The sequence below is a fragment of the Peromyscus maniculatus genome, chromosome 3 (assembly GCF_049852395.1).
Source record: "Peromyscus maniculatus bairdii isolate BWxNUB_F1_BW_parent chromosome 3, HU_Pman_BW_mat_3.1, whole genome shotgun sequence".
Lineage (NCBI taxonomy): Eukaryota > Metazoa > Chordata > Mammalia > Rodentia > Cricetidae > Peromyscus > Peromyscus maniculatus.
Window position 1 is genome coordinate 151630035 of NC_134854.1, and position 17438 is coordinate 151647472.

Consider the following 17438-nt stretch of genomic DNA (forward strand, 5'->3'; position numbering starts at 1 on the left):
TGGGGACACTCAAGGGTCATCTGAAACAGAGACACACATATATTTGCTTTGCATGTTTTATGACAGAATTTCCTGAAGAGATACAAAGGGAATTTTGACTACTGGATTGGCCTGCGCAGGAACTCACCAGAGCACCCTTGGAGATGGACAGACAACACTGAATATAACAGCTTGTATGTTTTAAAACCACTTTTCCTTCTACTGTGTTCATGTGTTGTGTTTGTGTGAGCTGTGGTTATGAAAGATGAAGGCTGTGGCATGTGAAGCCAATGATACTGCCTCGGAGGTATATTCGGCATCATTTTTAAAACCTTTACTTAGTGTGATTTTACTCAAAATCTTTATCATGATGATGGCATCTGAGGTAGCTCTTGTCTGCTCCTGCACCAATTTAAAATGTCTTGTTGTTAAATGCCCTGTTTGGAATGTAGACAGAATCTCAGATGGTCTATGAGGGCTCTGAAACCTCAGGAAGCCACTGCAGAAGTGCTAGCCTGAGGCTCATCAGTCCACTGTGTGCATGGCTGCACCAGTTCACAGAAGCAGAAACTCTAAGGACATCGGAAACCTCCTCTGACGTCTTGTAATCAGAGCGCACCCAAGACAGTTCTTGGATGTGAGCATAGCTGTTTTGAACGGAGCCATTATACTGGAATGTTAGATCACAGACCCAGTCTTGTCCACATTAAAGCCCTTTCAGCAATTTACTAAGAAGTGGGTTTCCCCATATGTAAAATGCTTCAAAACAGAATTGAAAATCATCCTCAGTGAGGCCACCCATGGCTGTAGTTCATTTGAACGTGGCAAGAAGCACCAGTCCAATGCTTTGTACACACAGTTCAGGGTTCAACATGGGCAAATGACAAAGGTGTGGTGTTCGAATCAAACCCTGAGAACATAAAAGTCACTAGGTGTAAATCTCGTGCAGATGATTCCTCCTGGGCTCTGCCTTCCTTTGATTCATATTACAAGCAGTGGAGACAGGCAAGATTTCATTGCCGGGGGCGAATGCAGTTCTGCGCTCTACAGATTTACTGTTTTGGATTTATTTTCAGGGTTCCCATCCGAGGCGTGGAAGAACATGCTTACCTGAACAACAATGGCATCAGCAGTGCCCGGGTCTATGCAGACAGGAGATGTATCTGTAGCAAGCCCAACAGCTATACACTTCAGTGCCGAATCCCTTTTTCTTCTTTCTAGTCTTTGCCAAGAGGTGCTTTGTAACCTGCCATCTACAGTTGCTGCTCCATCCCAAATAGTTTGCCAACATTGCTATCAAAAATTCTCCATATCATAAATGAAAACCACCATGGTGACACCCACCTTTAATCCCAGGAAGCAATGGCAGGAAGCAGAAAGGTATATAAGGCATGAGGACCAGAAACTAGGTCTTGTTAAGCTTTTAGGCTTCTAGCAGCAGTTCAGCTGAGATCCATTCAGATGATGACACAGAGGCTTCCAGTTTGAGGAAACAAGTTCAGCTAAGAAGTTATTGAGGTGAGGTTAGCTGTGGCTTGTTCTGTTTCTCTGATCTTCCAGTGCTCATCCCAATATCTGGATCCAGGTTTGTTTTCATTAATAAGACATTTTAAGATTCATGCTACATCTAGCACCCAACTTGCTACTTGCCTGTGGCTTTGTGGGCCACAGATCAGACCCGAGCTACACATTGTCAGTTGTGGTGGCATACTCTAGTGGGATTTGCTGAAGGAAGCAGAGGCAGGAGGATCCTGAGTTTGAGGACAGCCTAGGGGGCTTTCTGAGGAGAAGCTGCAGCCAGGCTGATCTACAAACAGTGGTGGCGGGACCATGGCTTCTGTTCTGAGCTACAAGCTGCTTCTCATCGTGTTGATGCAGCAGTTTACCTCTGCTTGTTCAGAGAACAATTGCCAGGACCATTGTGTTACAAGAAAGCATCCACAAAGGTCAGTTTGGAGAATTTTGGTGAGGCAAATGGTGGGGAGAGGTTGTTGTGAAGATATTCTCTTCTAGAGAAGAACTTTGTGGTTCTGAGAGACAGACATTTATCAGACTACGATTACTCCAAACCACAGAGGAGGCACACACACACACAACAAAAAAAATCTGCAGGGAAACATGACCACACCTAACAGCAACTTTGAAATCTTCAAAAGGATGATGGGATCCCACAATGATGATTCCACATGGATTATCATTAAAGCCATTAAGCAGATTAACACCACTGAAAGATCTGCTTTGGACTACAAATTGCTCAGGACAATTTTGAGATGGCTAACTGAGATGAGTCAGCCTCACTACTCTAATAAGGACTTGAGACAAGCCTTGCGATTTTGCATTATTCAGAGACCGGACAACAAATGATACAGCTACCTCTCTCAGGTCAAGACTTGACAATACACCCCCAAATTTTCTTTTCAGGGTCCCCTAAAGATGCCTTCACCCCCAGGCAGCAAGAAATAATTTTAAGAAAACTATGTCCACATTCTCAAGAGGTGAAGTGGGCAGTTTTTTGGTGATTTGATTTATGGATATTGTCATTATTTATGATGGTTGATTACAAGTTGTTAGTTTTGTTTTAAAGACTTATTTATTTATTATGTATACAGTGTTCTGCCTGCATGTTTGCCTGCACGACAGAAGAGGGCGCCAGATCTCATTACAGATGGTTGTGAGCCACCATGTGGTTGCTGGGAATTGAACTCAGGACCTTTGGAAGAGCAGCCAGTGCTCTTAACCACTGAGCCATCTCTCCAGCCCACAAGTGGTTAATTGTTAATAGTCAAAAAAAAAAAAAAAAAAAAAAAAAAAAAAAAAAAAAAAGCTCCACAAAGAAGATTAGATTCAGGGTTCTTGTTTAAAAAAAAAAAAAAAAGAAAGAAAAAGAAAAAAGAAGACACAGATGAAAAGGTATATTTTTTAAAGGGGAAGATATAGAAATAATAAGATAAAAGGTAGACTTGAATCTACTCAGAAAAGAAAAAAAGAGAGAATATGGATATGATAAGATAAAAGGTAGATTATTGAATATACTTTTAAAAAGGAACTACTTGTTTTAAATAGGATAAGAAATGAAAATTTTTGTCCGAATTTGTCAAATATTAGTGGACAGGACATTGTTAATGATATAATGGAGTTTTTTGTCTAAATCTGTCAAATGTGAATGGACTAGACATTGTTAATGTAATTCTTGACTGTATATATGGTATATATATTCTTGTATCTATTATAAATTTTTTTTAATTTTAAACAAAAAAGGGGAAATATGGTACATATATGCTTTTATCTGTTAAAACTTTTTTATTTTAAACAAAAAAGGGGATATGTGGTTGATATATTATGCACCCCAATAAACTTATCTGGAGGTCAGAGAACAGAAGAGGCACTATATTAAACAGGTTTATGCAGTGATAGCACACGCCTTTAATCCTAGCATTCCAGAGGCAGAAATTTCGTCTAGATCTCTGAGTTCAAAGCCACATTAGAAACAGCCAGGCATGGTGATTCATGCCTTTAATCCCAGGAAGGGGTGGCAGAAAGCAGAAAGGTATATAAGGTGTGAGAACCAGGAACTAGAGCCTGGTTAAGCTTTTAGGCTTTTAGCAGCAGTTCAGCTGAGATCCATTCAGATGAGTACACAGAGGCTTCCAGTCTGAGGAAACAGAATCAGCTAAGGAAATGGCAAAGGGAGGTATTGGGGTAAATGCTGGAAGGTCAGAGAAGCAGAACAAGTCACAGCCATCTCCCCTCTGGGTTTGTTTTTATTAATAAGAACTTTTAGGATTCGTGCTACAAACCATCTTGGAGAACTGCACACACAGGGGTTTAGAAGAACATAGATGAGTCTAAAATAAAAGTTGACACTTAAGCCTAAAGTATAATTAATGTTAGTGAACTCCAGATTTATGATATGAATTTGGTGTGTAGGCATTCCTTTTGAATTTATGAGACTGTTGCTAGTGTTTTTCTGGTCCTGCCTGGCCCAGGGTCAGGACAAATCTTTCTTACCTGCCAGTCCCACAGCTGCTCAAACCCAACCAAGTAAACACACAGAGACTTATATTACTTATAAACTGTATGGCCGTGGCAGGCTTCTTGCTAACTGTTCTTATATCTTAAATCAACCCATTTCTATTAATCTATAAGTTGCCACATGGCTCGTGGCTTACCAGTATCTTAACATTTTCTCATTCAGCGGCTGGCAGTGCCTCTCTGCCTCAGCCTTCCACTTCCCAGAATTCTATTCTCTGCTTGTCCTGCCTATACTTCCTGCCTGGCTACTGGCCAATCATCATTTTATTTGTACAAAGTGATATCCACAGCAATGAGACCACCAAAATGAGTTCCTCAAAGTGCACCTGCCCTTGGAATTTAATATTGAAAAGCAGCAGGCAGTGGTGGCACATGCCTTTAATTGTAGCACTCAGGAGACAGAGGCAGGCAGAGCTCTGTGAGTTCGAGGCCAGCTTGGTCTACATAGTGAGTTCTAAGACAACCAAGACTACACAGAGATACCCTGTTTTGGAAAAAAGAAAAAAGAAAAAGAAAAGCCTAATGGCTGGTGTGTTGACACACACCTGCAATCCCATCTCTACTTAAGGATTGAAACAGGAGGGTCACAGGCTCACAAATGGGGACTGAAAGTATAAGAATGCTTTAATACTGATAGAGAAGAAGAGAAGATAACAATCCATTGGCAACATCCCCTAATTTGAGGGAACACACTACACATTCTTTTCAAAATTTATTCCAACATACAGAAGAATTTAAAACTAAGATTTACGTTATACTCTGCAATTAAAAACATTTGATAATATCCTTAGGGACACTATCAAAATGTTTCTCTACTTCAGTTTTCAGTTTCTTGTTTCCAGTTATACTGTTCTAAGTACATCTTATAAATAAATGCCATTTTAGTTTCACCATTTGACTGGATTTATTTCATATCAAATGGCAGTTAGTTAAACTCCTGAAGCATTTAATACTTAATCTCTCAACAGTGTATAGTGTGCATATTATTGGGTCCTAAAAACAACATATTTAAAACCTTGAGAGAGTAGCTGCATTATACTGATGCAGCTACTCTCCCAAAAATGGCGAAATAACAGATTACAAAGCATCTCTTGATCTTTTCATCCCCTCCTCTCCCTCTTCTTTATCTACTTCTTTTTGTCTATTGCTTATATATATACATATGCACCACCTTAGTTGGCAGAGATCAGAGGGCATCAGCTCCCTGGAAATGGAGTTATAGACTGATGTGAGTGGGCACTAGGAATGGAACCCAGGTCTTCTTCAAGAATAACTGCTGAGCCATCTCTCCAGCCTTCTCTTCTTTTCTCCATTTATCTTTTATAAACATTTTTTGGCATTTTGGCTTTGCAAAAGTAGCCTGTAATCACCAGAATTTTTTGTAAATTTTCTTTTTTCTTCTCTGTGTAGCTTTGGCTGTCAGAGAAGCAGACAAAGCTGGCCTTGAACTCACAGAGGTCTGCCTCTCTACCTCTGTCCCATGATTGCTGAGATTAAAGGTGTGTGCCACCACTGCCCTGTGTAAATTTTAATTTTGTAGGGTCTTGGCACCTGACCTGAACCTGTGGCCCTTCTCAAGTAGCTGGCATCACCACACCATCTAGTCTGCTTTTCATTATTAAACTACAAATACCATTTGAGTAATGTATTGTGCTTATTTTAAGTCTATGTGTTATTGTTTATTAGATGAATGCAAGTATATTTTATTCTAGAAAATGACTTTCTCAGCACCCCCTTCATTTAGCCCTAACAAATGTTTTCCTTGCCATCTACTTTACTTCCTGCATCTGAATAGAAAGGTAGAAAACATCCTCAGGGACTGGCTGTATGTTCAAAAGAGAAGTCTTCGAAGTAGACCCATGGAATGAACCATATTCTCACAATTTTTGCTGTGAGACTGGTTAGTTTCAACTAACTTCCTGACAAAGAAAGCTATATTTCTAAAATAATTATTTTATATCATTATCTGGTGTGAACTTAACCTACAGAGGATTTGATAGATGTATGACCTTAGCTGAGCCAATAATCTTGTATGTGGTACACATGAAAAAAAAAATAGGTCTACTCATTCCAACTCCTAAGATTCAGATGAGATGACCCAGGAAAATGTCTTAGCAGTGTCTCCATCTGGCTCATAGTAAATACATGACAAGTTTTCTTCCATTGCTCTGTGGAAATAATTCTGAAAGGAACAGTAAGTTTTGAAGAGCATTGGCCCTTCTAAGGAATCCCCCCACAAGCTGACAGTGAGCTGTTCAAACAACTTTTTTATAGGCAACAGAATTTACCAGTAGTTAAATGAATCATTTAAAAAGCATATAATAAATCAATCTTTTTCTTTCTTCTTTCTCTTTTATGAGACAGAGTCTCACTCTGTAGACCAGGCTGTCTTTGAACTCAGAGATCTCCCTGCCTCTGCCTTCTGAGTACTGGTTTTAAAGGAGTGTGCCACCATGCCTGGCTTAGGTTTATATGGGCTGGGGAGGTGGGTCAGTGGGTAAGAGTTTTGTTGTACAAACACAAAGATCTGAAATGAAATTCCCATTTCTCAGCCACCTAAAAAGCCAAGCATGGCTCTCCTTATACTTCTGTTATTTCAGGTCTACAGGGGACAGAGATAGGAGGATCCCTAGGGCTTGCTGGTCCCCAATCTGGTTCAGGGAGAGACAAGGCTTCACACAAGTAAAGAAAAAGTAGACTATAGCTATAAAACAAATGGTTCACATGCATTATCGGAAGCAAAATCCAAATAATTTGGGATTTGTATCTTCCCCTAGTTCAAATCGATCAAATTTATTCTTAAAACTTTCCTTTTTATTCTTTGAGAATTTTGTTCAGTGTGTTTTGATCTTATTTACACTCTCCACAACCCCTAGTTCCAGCTGATCTGTCCTTACTCACTCACCTTTGTGTCTTTAAAACAAACAAACAAAACCCATTGAGACCAGTTTATGCTGCCCAAGCACTCCCAGATCTATGGCTTCATCTGGAGCATGGTTGGCTCTCCAAGGGCAGCGTTCTTAAAGAAAAATTTCTCCCCCTTTCCTAGCACCTAACTACTGACTGCCAATAGCTCCATGGCGAGGGGTGAGATTTCATGTCTAAACAACACCTCCATGCTGAAATTTTATCAGGTTTGGGTTTGCACAAGTCTTGTGCATGCTGCCACAACTGCTGTGAATTCATAATGCATCTGTCCTGCTCTGTCCAGAAGACGCTGTTTCTTTGTAGTCATCTACCACCCCTGGCTCTTACATTCTTTCTACTCTCATTACTACAATGACCCCTGAGCACAGGGAGTTGCGGTGTAGTATATATGTTCCTTTCAGACCTGAGCATTCTATAGTGTCTTATTCTCTACACCTTGTCCAGTTTGTGGGTCTTTGTGTTAATTACCATCTGCTGCAAATAGAAGCTTCTCAAATGAGGTTCGAGTGATGCACTGATCTGTCTAGCTACACATTATTGGGTTCTTGGCCCAGTAATGGTTCCAGCTTTGGGCTTCATCTTCCAGAGCAGGCCTTAAATCCAATCAGAAAGTGGTTGGTGACTCCTATGGTGTTTGCAACACTATTGCACTAGTGGACATGTCTTGCCAGGCCATCCATGATTGTAACTTGCATGGTTTAAAATTGGGTCTAATTGATGATTATTTTTCTCCTCTGGTAGCATTTATAGCCCTTTCCAGAACAATGTAAGCTATTCAGTAGGATGAAACTTCTGGGTCAATACCAGTTTTGTTTTTCCATGTTCTGTGATTGAAATATGTAGTGTCTTTAGCAGTAGAATTTTACTTTCATGTCTGGAAGGCAATCATGAGCAATGGCAATAGCCTGTAATGTTTGGCTCATTAAATTACATACTCAAACGAAGTAACCATTCTTGGCACTGGCCTTTTTAGTTTTAGCATGTGGTGTCTAGTAAGGGTATTGTTGCCAATTATTAGGATAACATCATTTTAAATATATATATTAATTTAATAAAATATTTCAAAAATATATAGCACACATAAACATACATATATACATACATGTGCTTCTACAGTAGTAGGTTTCCATATCCTTTTTAAAGGGGCCTTTAATGTTTTTTTTTTTAATCTCTTCACATACTCTTAGCCTTTAACTGCGGGCCCATCTTTCATAGAGCCCATCCCTCCAGTGTACACTTCATTTCAATGTCTTCCATAAATTAGGTGGCTTCAATGATATACACTCTAGAGAGTGAAAGAAGACATTGTGAGATTTCTCAGCAGGGTTGGGTTTTTATTTTTTAAATAATATTAAAGTGGTACAAAGGTGACATGCTAAATTGCATGTCCAAAAACTCATTGATATCCATTTCTAGCAGCTTTTATTGTGATTTTTATGTGATTAATTTTCACTACATTGACACAAATTAGGTAAGTGGATTTCAGCTTTTTATTCGTGGACTGACGCTGAGAAAATAACCTTATTTTGACTCAGCAATTGGTGTGTCCCATTTCCCATAGCTCACACCCAGTACACAGCTGTGATAATTCAACATTGTCTGCTGTTGACTTACTGGTCCGTTTTCTCTTCAGTGATGTGGATTCTGGTTTGGTTGTCAGAGAAATGTCAACTTGCCATTTAAAATTCAAATATTTGCTTTCAATGTTTTGTCAACTTTAACATCTCTGGGCTCTTTGCTTAAGGAGTATGCCTCAAGTAAGATTATTTTAAGAGAAATAGACATGAACAAATTGTGACTGCTCTGATCATGATTATTAGCGAAACGAAGAGTGGGTTCTCTGTGACCACCCTGGCCAAAATCCATGTGAAGGAAGAAGATCTGGTTCAGCATGACTCAGTAGCCAGTGTTGGTTCAGACTTCTAGAATCTAACAGCAGGAAAATTGTTTAAGGCATGTTTAAACACAACACAGTTTTAGGAGGAGGTTTCCTGGTGGCAATTGACTCAATCCCGTGTGCACAATAAAGCTTATGGTATGACTACACTGAACCTCTTCGAAAAGCACTGTGACTTCTTCCATAAAGATGGGTTCTATGTATTGACTGCATGTCACATCTTAAGGGTCTGGGGGATGACTTAGTGTGGACATGGTCATACAGGTAGCATAGAGGTCCCCTAGGCTATTAACCACATTTGCTCCCATTTGTAAAGTACATGTGACATATCCCACAAGGATGAGTTCTTTTTACTTCCTCAAGACAAGGGTCTAAGGAGGAAGATTTCAGGGAAGCCAGGTGTGGACTGGCCCTATGGATAGCACAGAGGTCACCAGGTTATCAGTCACATCCCTTTCCAGAATTCCGGGTAGAATACAGGTTATACATCTCTTCCTTTGAAGAGAAAAGCCTGGATCTTTAACATTCCTGGTTCCCCTAGTGCTTATCCGTGAGCTCAAGAACCTCTGTGCCCCCAACAGCTGTGTGTGTTACTATAAGCAGATCAATGAAACCCAGTGATATTTTTATCATTTTGTTTTCTTGGTTTTTGTTTTGTTTTGTTTTGTTTTGAGAAAATGCCTTCCGTAGCCCAAGTTGTTATCCTCTGGCACCTACCTCCCCAGTGCTGGGATTACAGGTGTGTTACCTCCTTGTCCTACAACTGTTTATTCTTTAAGGAGCCCTATTATGACAACCCCATCACTACCTAGCACTTCACATTAAGATGTCACTTTTCACACAAATTTTATGATCCGTTCACCAAGTTGGCAATCAGGAATGGAGAATGGGGCCATTCTTGAAACAGTTTCTCACGGCTTTTGTGTACAACTATTTCATTCCAAAGGCAATGAACATATTCTGTATGTTTTTCCTAAACATCATCTTCAGGGCCTGGGGAGATGGCCCCATCATTGAAGTGCTTGCCACATAAGTGTGAGGCCATGAATCACATTCTTCAGAACTGACATAAGAAAGCTGGGCCTGGTGACATGAGCTTGGAAACTCAGTCCCAGGAAGGCAGAGACTGGTGGACCCTTGGGATTTGCTGGCCAATTAGCCTAGCTTAACCTGTGAGCTCCAGATTCAGTGAGAGAACCTGTCTTAAAAAACAAAATAATAATTAAGGAAGTTACATGTCTTTATCCTTACCTACAGAGCACAAGATATTGAACATGGTTCCAGGATGGGTCAACCTGTGCTAGGTACTTTATTATTTCTTTTTCTTTTTTCTTTCTTTCTCCCCCTGCCCTGCCCCTGATTACAGATAATAGGCAGGGCCTGGCTGTTGCTTCCTAGTGAAGCAAAGTCAGCATGCAGGGTAATGCAGTCTAACTGCTGACTCTTATCCTTTGGAATTTCAAAGAGGAAGGAAAAAAAACAAAAACAGGAAAAAAATCCTGTAATGTTGTTCTCAGCCTCAACCACTCCTTCCCATTTTTGGAAGGGTATTTAGAATTAGTTAGAGATCCAGATTCCTCATTGCTTAAGCTTTTATTTCTCTTTTGCCACAAGCTCTTCAGAGAAAGGAAACACAAAGAGCATGAAAAGTCCTTGGCTGGATGAAGCAGTTGGTCTGTTTCAAATCCCGAGGCTGCCTCAAAACAAAAACCAAGCAAGCAAAACCCTAAACCCTCAAAACTCCAGGACTCTGCCTGAATGGGGAGTTTGGGGGGAGTCCTATTTCCTTCCTCCTTCCTTCCTTCCTTCCTCCTCCTTCTTTCTTTCTTTCTTTCTTTCTTTCTTTCTTTCTTTCTTTCTTTCTTTCTTTCTTTCTTTCTTTCTTTCTTTCTTTCTTTCTTTCTTCCTTTCAGATTTATGTGCATGTGCGCATGGTAACAGATCCTCTGGGACTGATGTTACAGGCAGTCATGAGTTACCCAGTGTGGGGCCTGGTGATAGAACTCTGATAAATTCACCTAACTGCTGAGCCACCATCTCTCCAGGCCAGAAAGTCCTAGTTCCAAAAAAGTAATTTGTAGTCAGAAGTTGAAAGTTCCTAATAAATCATAAAGAAACACTCGCTACTGTATTTGCATATAGTAAATAAAGAGTAGGCAGCTTTCTTCCGAAACTGTAACCAAGGCAGAAAATATAACTGAGTTACCATTTTATTTTTTAAAAAAGACATGGGCAAGGGAGATGGTTCAGGGCTTTAAAGCTTTTGCCACATAAGCCTAACCACCTGACCTTGATCCCAGGAACCTAAGGAAGCAGTAGAGAACTGGCTCCTGTGACCACATGACCTCTGACATATGCTGTGGCGTGGATGTCCCCCCCACCATAGTAAGTAAACTAATTTTTAATGGGTCAATGGGTAACTCGCCAATGTATCAAATAGGTAAATATGGCTATTAGATATAATTATTTATTGTACAATACAATATGTTTTTCAAGGAATAAAGTTGGCTCTTTGTTTGTTTGTTTGTTTGTTTTTCAAGACAGGGTTTCTCGGTGTAGTTTTGGTGCCTGTCCTGGATCTCACTCTGTAGACCAGGCTGGCCTCGAACTCACAGAACTCCGCCTGGCTCTGCCTCCCAAATGCTGGGATTAAAGGCGTGCACTGCAGCCGCCGCCGCCGCCACCACCACCCGGCTAAAGTTGGCTCTTAACATCACTGCTTTCTTCCAGCTCCTCAGAGTCAGGGTAGACAAACTGCACTCATTTCTGAACTTGTTACACTGTCGAGGCCCTTTAAGGGAAAACTCCTGCTCAAGAATAGAACCTCTGACGTGCCTGGAGACCTAAAATTCCAGCGATTTCGATATCACACAAAGTCTTCATGCCTTAAAAAAAAAGGTAGAATTTAAGAGTAGTTCCAGCATCACAGGAAAATTGAGTGGAAAGTACCGAGACTTTTTAGATTTGTTGTCCTTCCTGGATCCATTTCCCTAAGGTCAACATCCTATAGTGAGAAGCACACATGCTCAGTGTAGGAATAAATATTGGCTCTGTTATGAACCTGAGCCAGTCTGATTCCTGGCAATGTGACTTCTATGAGTCTGGAAAGATGGACAAGCACTGGTGTCCACTTTGCCACACAAACTAGCCTCACTGCCTAAGCATCCCTGGGCTTCCAGTGATATGTCTCCCTAACCCAGGCCAGGAGTCTGGCTCTGCTTATGCCTGTCCTGGGCTTCCTGACTCCCAGAACTGCTGCAGGCCTGGGATAAGAGGAATACCAGAGGTCCTTATCCCTGGGCTAGAGTTCAGTCCCTTCTCATCCCTGCACCAGGCTACATTCTGTCCTTATCCTCCCTGGCCAGGCACACTCTGTCCTTATTATCACTGGGCCAGGCTACACTCTGATGCAGGAAGAGGTCTATTATCTCTGGCTCAGAGTTCAGAGGTTATAGAAAGAGGCCTCCAGCTAGGGGAGGGTTGAAAGTCCTCGGGGCCTTAGTAAGGTCTGCTTTTGTTAACAGTTTCATTTCTAAGTCAGAGAGCTCTGAAGAGAAACTAAACACAAAGTAAACCAGTAAACAGAAAGTCAATGTCCAGATGGCGCCATCCTGGCTGCCAAGGACACTGGCCCTGTTCCAGCAGGATTTTATGATATGGAGTTTGGAAGAGAGGGGGAGTGGAAGGCAGGGGGATCAGGGAGGAAGGAGAAGGGAGAGAGGGAAAGAAATAGAAAGGGGGAGAAAGAAGGACAGAGGGAGAGAGGGAGAGAATAGAAGGGGGAGAAAGATGAGAGGCAGAAGTGGGTGGACAGAGTGAGGCAGGGAGAGGCATCAGCATTTGAAGTTGTTAGGTGGGTTTATGGAGAACGAGATAAGCTACTGCCCAGATTAAAAACCTTCCAGGCCTTTATTTTAAGCTGCCAGGCTTTTGTATCAGGTCAAGAGGATGAGGAAGAAGCTGCCATCTTGGAAGGTGACCTTCTTATTACTTAGTTATGGCTCCTTTTCCTATCTGTTTGCCTATTTGAAATATATCTAACTGCTGCTCCTTCAATATTACTTCTAAAATTTATGTACAGGCCTGGAGAGACAGCTCAGTGGTTAAGAGCACTTGTGGTTCTTGCAGTAGACCAAGGTTCTATTCCCACCACCCACGTGTCAACTCACAACTGCCAGTAACTCCAGTTTGGGGCCGTCCAACACCTCTTCTGGTCTCCTCAGGCATCAGGCATGCATGTGGTGCCCACATGCAGGTAAAACACTCATATATACAAAATAAGAATAAATAAACCTAAATAAAAAGATCTTAAGATGTTATGTACTTATACTTTTTATAACAATTATTTATTGATTCCTTGGGGATTTCACATCATGCACCCCAATCCCAATCACCTCTCTGTCCCTCCATATCTATCCCTCACCACTGCAGCATCCCTCCCCTGAAAAAAAAAAAAACTTTGCCCAAATGAATTAAAAACAAAGCAAACGAACAACAACAACAAAAACCTACCTTGCTCCTCCATCTTTCCCATCTCTCCAACACCTCTTCATTTGTTCGAGTGGCATTGGGAGCTGTGGTAAGTCAGGCGTTCTACCCATTTGTCCAGTCAGCCACACCTGCAAAAGTTCATTGCAATGAGTCATTGGTCTGGTTCAAGGCCTCTAGCACTCTATCATCACTGGACCCTCACAAAAATTCCTTTCGGATTTCCTGCTATTGATACCCTGAGTCATGGAGATCCTGAGGCGATCTCTCCGCAGGACCAGTCCCTTCTTCATGCAATCCAGCAAGAAATAGATGGGGTAGATGTTAGGGTGAGCCAACCCAAGGCCCAGGATGTGGGTCTGGGTAGTAGCTGAGCTGGTCAGTCTGGGCTACTGGGACCACTTCCCCCCTCAGGCTGGGGGCAGAGCCAGCTCTCCTATGCCCACAACATCAGGGCCAGCTCTCCCACACCCTTGGTGAGGGGTGGGGCCACTCTTCAAAGTGTAGGGGCCAGCTCTCCCATGAGGAGCTGGGTCAGCGCCCCTACTGTAGTGTCCAGAAAGTTGTAGGGCCAGCTACCCTAGGGCCAGTGAAGGGAGGGACCGGCTCAGCATGGCCCTCAGATTTCAACATGTATGGTTCCTATTACTCACTGTGGTAACATGGACCATGGATATCAACAAAGACTCCAGTTGCAGCAGGATCACAAACCCAGACGTGGCCCTTGGCAGCAGCCCTGGCCTGGATGACACCATGACCCTGGGTGATAGGCACGACTTTGGTGGTGGCACACTCCCCAGACACCAGCACGGCCACAGATGGCAGCCTAGACCCTGGGCATCTGTGTGGCCTTTGGTGGCAACTTGGGCCACGGACATCAAAACAGACTCTGGCTGTGGTAAGACCACAGACCCAGACATGGTCCTCAACAACAGCTCAGGCTCAGATGTCACCATGGCACCAAGTAGCAGCTCAGGCCACTCAGATAAGCATGGCCCCTGTGGCAGCATGGCCCCCAGACACCAATCCAGGTGGCAGCCCAGACCCCTGGAGTTGGCATGGCCTTCGGTGGTATCAGGAGCCACGGACATCAACACAGACCCTGGCTGCAGTAGGGCTACGGACCTAGATGGTCCTCGGCTGGGATGTCACCATTGCCTTAGGTGTCAGCGCAGGCCACTCAGATCTATATGGCCCCAAGCTCCAGCGTGACCCTCAGACCCTCCACTGGCCTCAGGTAACTGCCCAGACCCCACGTATTTGCATGGCCTTCGTATTAACAGAAGCCGTGAACATCAACACAGATCCTGGCTGTGGTAGAGCCACAAACTCAGACATGGTCCTCAGTCATATCCAGGGCATGGCCTCAGTGGTAGTACATGCTACTCAGATCAGCATGGCTCTCAGACACCAGCATGGCACCAGGTGGGTGACTAGACCCCAGGCATTCAGTGGTTACTGAAGTTGTGGACATCAACACAGACCCTGGCTACTGTAGGGCCATGGACCCAGACATGGCCTTTGACAGTAGCTCAGGCTTGGATGCTGTCATGTCCTCTGATGACAGCATAGGCCACTCAGATCAGCATGGTTCTGGATATATATATCATATATATTAGCTGGTTCCTAAAATGATTTTCTTGTATGCTTCCAAGAACTCCTAACAGTGTATTTAACTAAAATGTCTATCAGGCACCCAAGACCAAAGGAAACAACACCTGTCTCCTAGGTCAGGCAGATAGCGTTATTTCTTATAGGGTGAGACCCTCCTTTCTTATACAACCTTACTATTAGACCCCTAACTTCTTACCTAACCACTTCTAGGAATGCAGACTGAGCACATAGATCCCATTTTGACATACTAACCGGTCATTAGCACTCAGTAGACCTCCTCTTTTACCACTCCCATTTTAGGTTGTAAAAGAAAGCCTGGTGGTCACCACCTGAGGAAAATTCTTACTTGCCTTTATGACCCCGTAAGAATTCAAGCCTGGTGACCTTGTTCTGCCAGAGGATTGCTATTGCTTGGGGTTATAACTGGATTCTTGGGGATTCTTGAGGAGAACAAAGAGAATAAGGAGACCAGAGGAGGAGAGAGAGAGGCAAAAAGAGAACTTGGATGGGGAAGAACTAGATTGAAGGGCTAGAAGAGAGTACTAGAGGAACAAGATGGAAGATGAGGAAGAGCCAAAAGGGGAAGAACAAGGTGAGAAAGGAGATGGGAGAGGAGCTGAGATGGGAAGGAACTAGATGGATGAGAACCTAGATGGGGCAGAACTAGACGAAGGAATTAAGATGAAACTTAGAGGGGACCACAGATAAATGTAGAGAGAAATCAGGCAAGAAGGAAGCTACACATGAGAGCAGAATAGAAGCTATGTAGAGAGAGAACTGACTCATAAGAATAAAGTGTGTAGACTAAAGAATTTCGTGTGTGTAGATTCATTTCCTATCCCCAAAGATTAATTATCAGCTGGTTGCAGATTCTTCCCGGACCCTGGGAGGGGACTATCGAGGGGCTGGACCCCCTTGGGTCCTCATTCCTCACCATCTTCACTTCTGCAGATCTGCCTCTTTCCACAGCACATGAATCGTTCTGTTTCTCTGTCTCCCATTCCTCCATCATCTGTTTGCTCATTACAATGGCACCTACCTTGCGACGCCCTTAGAACTACGGGTTGGAGAAATGACTTGTCCGTGAATGGCTAGATTCACAGCCAAAAGGACAAGAATTATGACTAAAGAGTCAAATTGGTTACAGAGTCTTTCCATCATGAGTTCCTGAAGATGAAGAAATGAAGGAGGACCAAAACCAGGCAACTTCATTAGTTAAAGACACCAATCAAAGATTGCCTTCAGCCTAGAGAAAAAGATGGTGTCGGGTTACTTTTAATACCTCCTGTGCTCTAAAACCTCAGGAGATAACCTCTTATGTTCTTGTTTTGTACCTCCAACTTGTGCTGATGTCTGAGGAAATAACTGCTTGTGAACAGACTTTCTTGTCAGACTTCCTTTTGGAACCACCAGCTCCCAATAATGACATAGAGACTTATTATTAATTATGAAAGTCTGGCCTTTAGCTTAGGCTTGTTCCCAACTAGCTCTTACAACTTAACCCATTTCTATCAATCTTCATTCTACCACGTGGCTTTTTACCTCTTCACCATTCTGTGTGTCCAACTCCCTCCTCATCTCGCTGGCATCTCCTCCTTTCTTGCTCTCAGCGTTCCTCTCTCTCCCCAGAAATCCTGACTATTCTCTCCCACCTAGCTATTGGCTGTTCAGGTGCCTTAGGCAGGTGAGGCAAAACACAGACACATTTTCACACAGTGTAAACAAATATCCTGCAATATATTTGGACATCAGAAAATCTGGGTGACACACATCTCCAACTACATTGACAGTTGAGTACCCCAAATAACTGTGTTCAGAACCTCTCTGACTGCATCTATTAACTCATATTTTGATAGTATACATTTATATTTAATATTTTACACTACTGTATTGATTATATATTATATTTTATATAATTAATATATTAAATTTTTAGTATTTTTTTTTTAACTTAACCTTGGCTGGCCTGGAGCTCCCTATGTAGACCAGGCTAGCCATGAACTCATAGAGATCCACCTGTCATAGACCCCCCAGTTATAGGATCAACATCATGTACTACCATACCCATCACCCAAATATTTTTATTTTAAAATTTTTCTGAGATGTTTACAATTTTCCTTGGCATATGTTTCTAAATGATAAAAATAATGCTAAATTTCTTATTCTTGAGGAATATGATATTCCGTTGCTACATTTCTGGGGTATCTGCATTTGAAATCCAAACTCTTCAAGCCTGCTATTCCATCTCTGGAGCACTGTGACGCTCTCTTCTGACCCCTGGAGGCACCTGCACTCACAGGCACAGACCCATAGCCAGTCCCACTCACATACATATAATTAAATATAATACAAATAAATCTTAGAAAAACTCCAACTCTGCTTCATAAACTGTCTGGTCCTGAAATTCTTTTTGGCACCAAAGCTATGAACCTAGGTTTGGCTTGAGTCAAAGATCCCTGAAAATCTAGAGCAGAGATTCTCAACCTGTGGGTTGTGACCC

The 17438-nt window shown here is 42.3% G+C and overlaps 1 protein-coding gene and 1 long non-coding RNA gene across 7 annotated transcripts in view; one reads left to right on the forward strand and one right to left on the reverse strand.

Annotated features, from left to right (window-relative positions):
- LOC121826547 (C-type lectin domain family 2 member D11-like) overlaps window positions 1-7883 on the forward strand; it is a 43533-nt gene extending 35650 nt beyond the window's left edge. For both annotated transcript variants that reach the window (XM_076566029.1, XM_076566030.1), the window contains exons 4-5: window positions 67-173; window positions 1056-7883. In XM_076566029.1, coding sequence (XP_076422144.1) covers window positions 67-173; window positions 1056-1200 — 252 coding nt within the window. In that variant the 3' untranslated portion in view covers window positions 1201-7883. The remainder of the gene's footprint in view (window positions 1-66; window positions 174-1055) is intronic.
- A 2770-nt stretch (window positions 7884-10653) lies between these two features.
- Window positions 10654-17438, reverse strand: part of LOC143272128 (uncharacterized) — a 50992-nt gene continuing 44207 nt past the window's right edge. For 4 of the 5 annotated variants that reach the window (XR_013049562.1, XR_013049560.1, XR_013049559.1 and 1 more), the window contains exons 2-4: window positions 13349-13455; window positions 13006-13099; window positions 10654-11721 (exon numbers count right to left, since the gene is read on the reverse strand). This is a non-coding gene — a long non-coding RNA (uncharacterized LOC143272128). Of the gene's footprint in view, window positions 11722-13005; window positions 13100-13348; window positions 13456-13562; window positions 16743-17438 lie in introns of those variants that run through there. The other variant, XR_013049558.1, reaches the window with a different exon arrangement.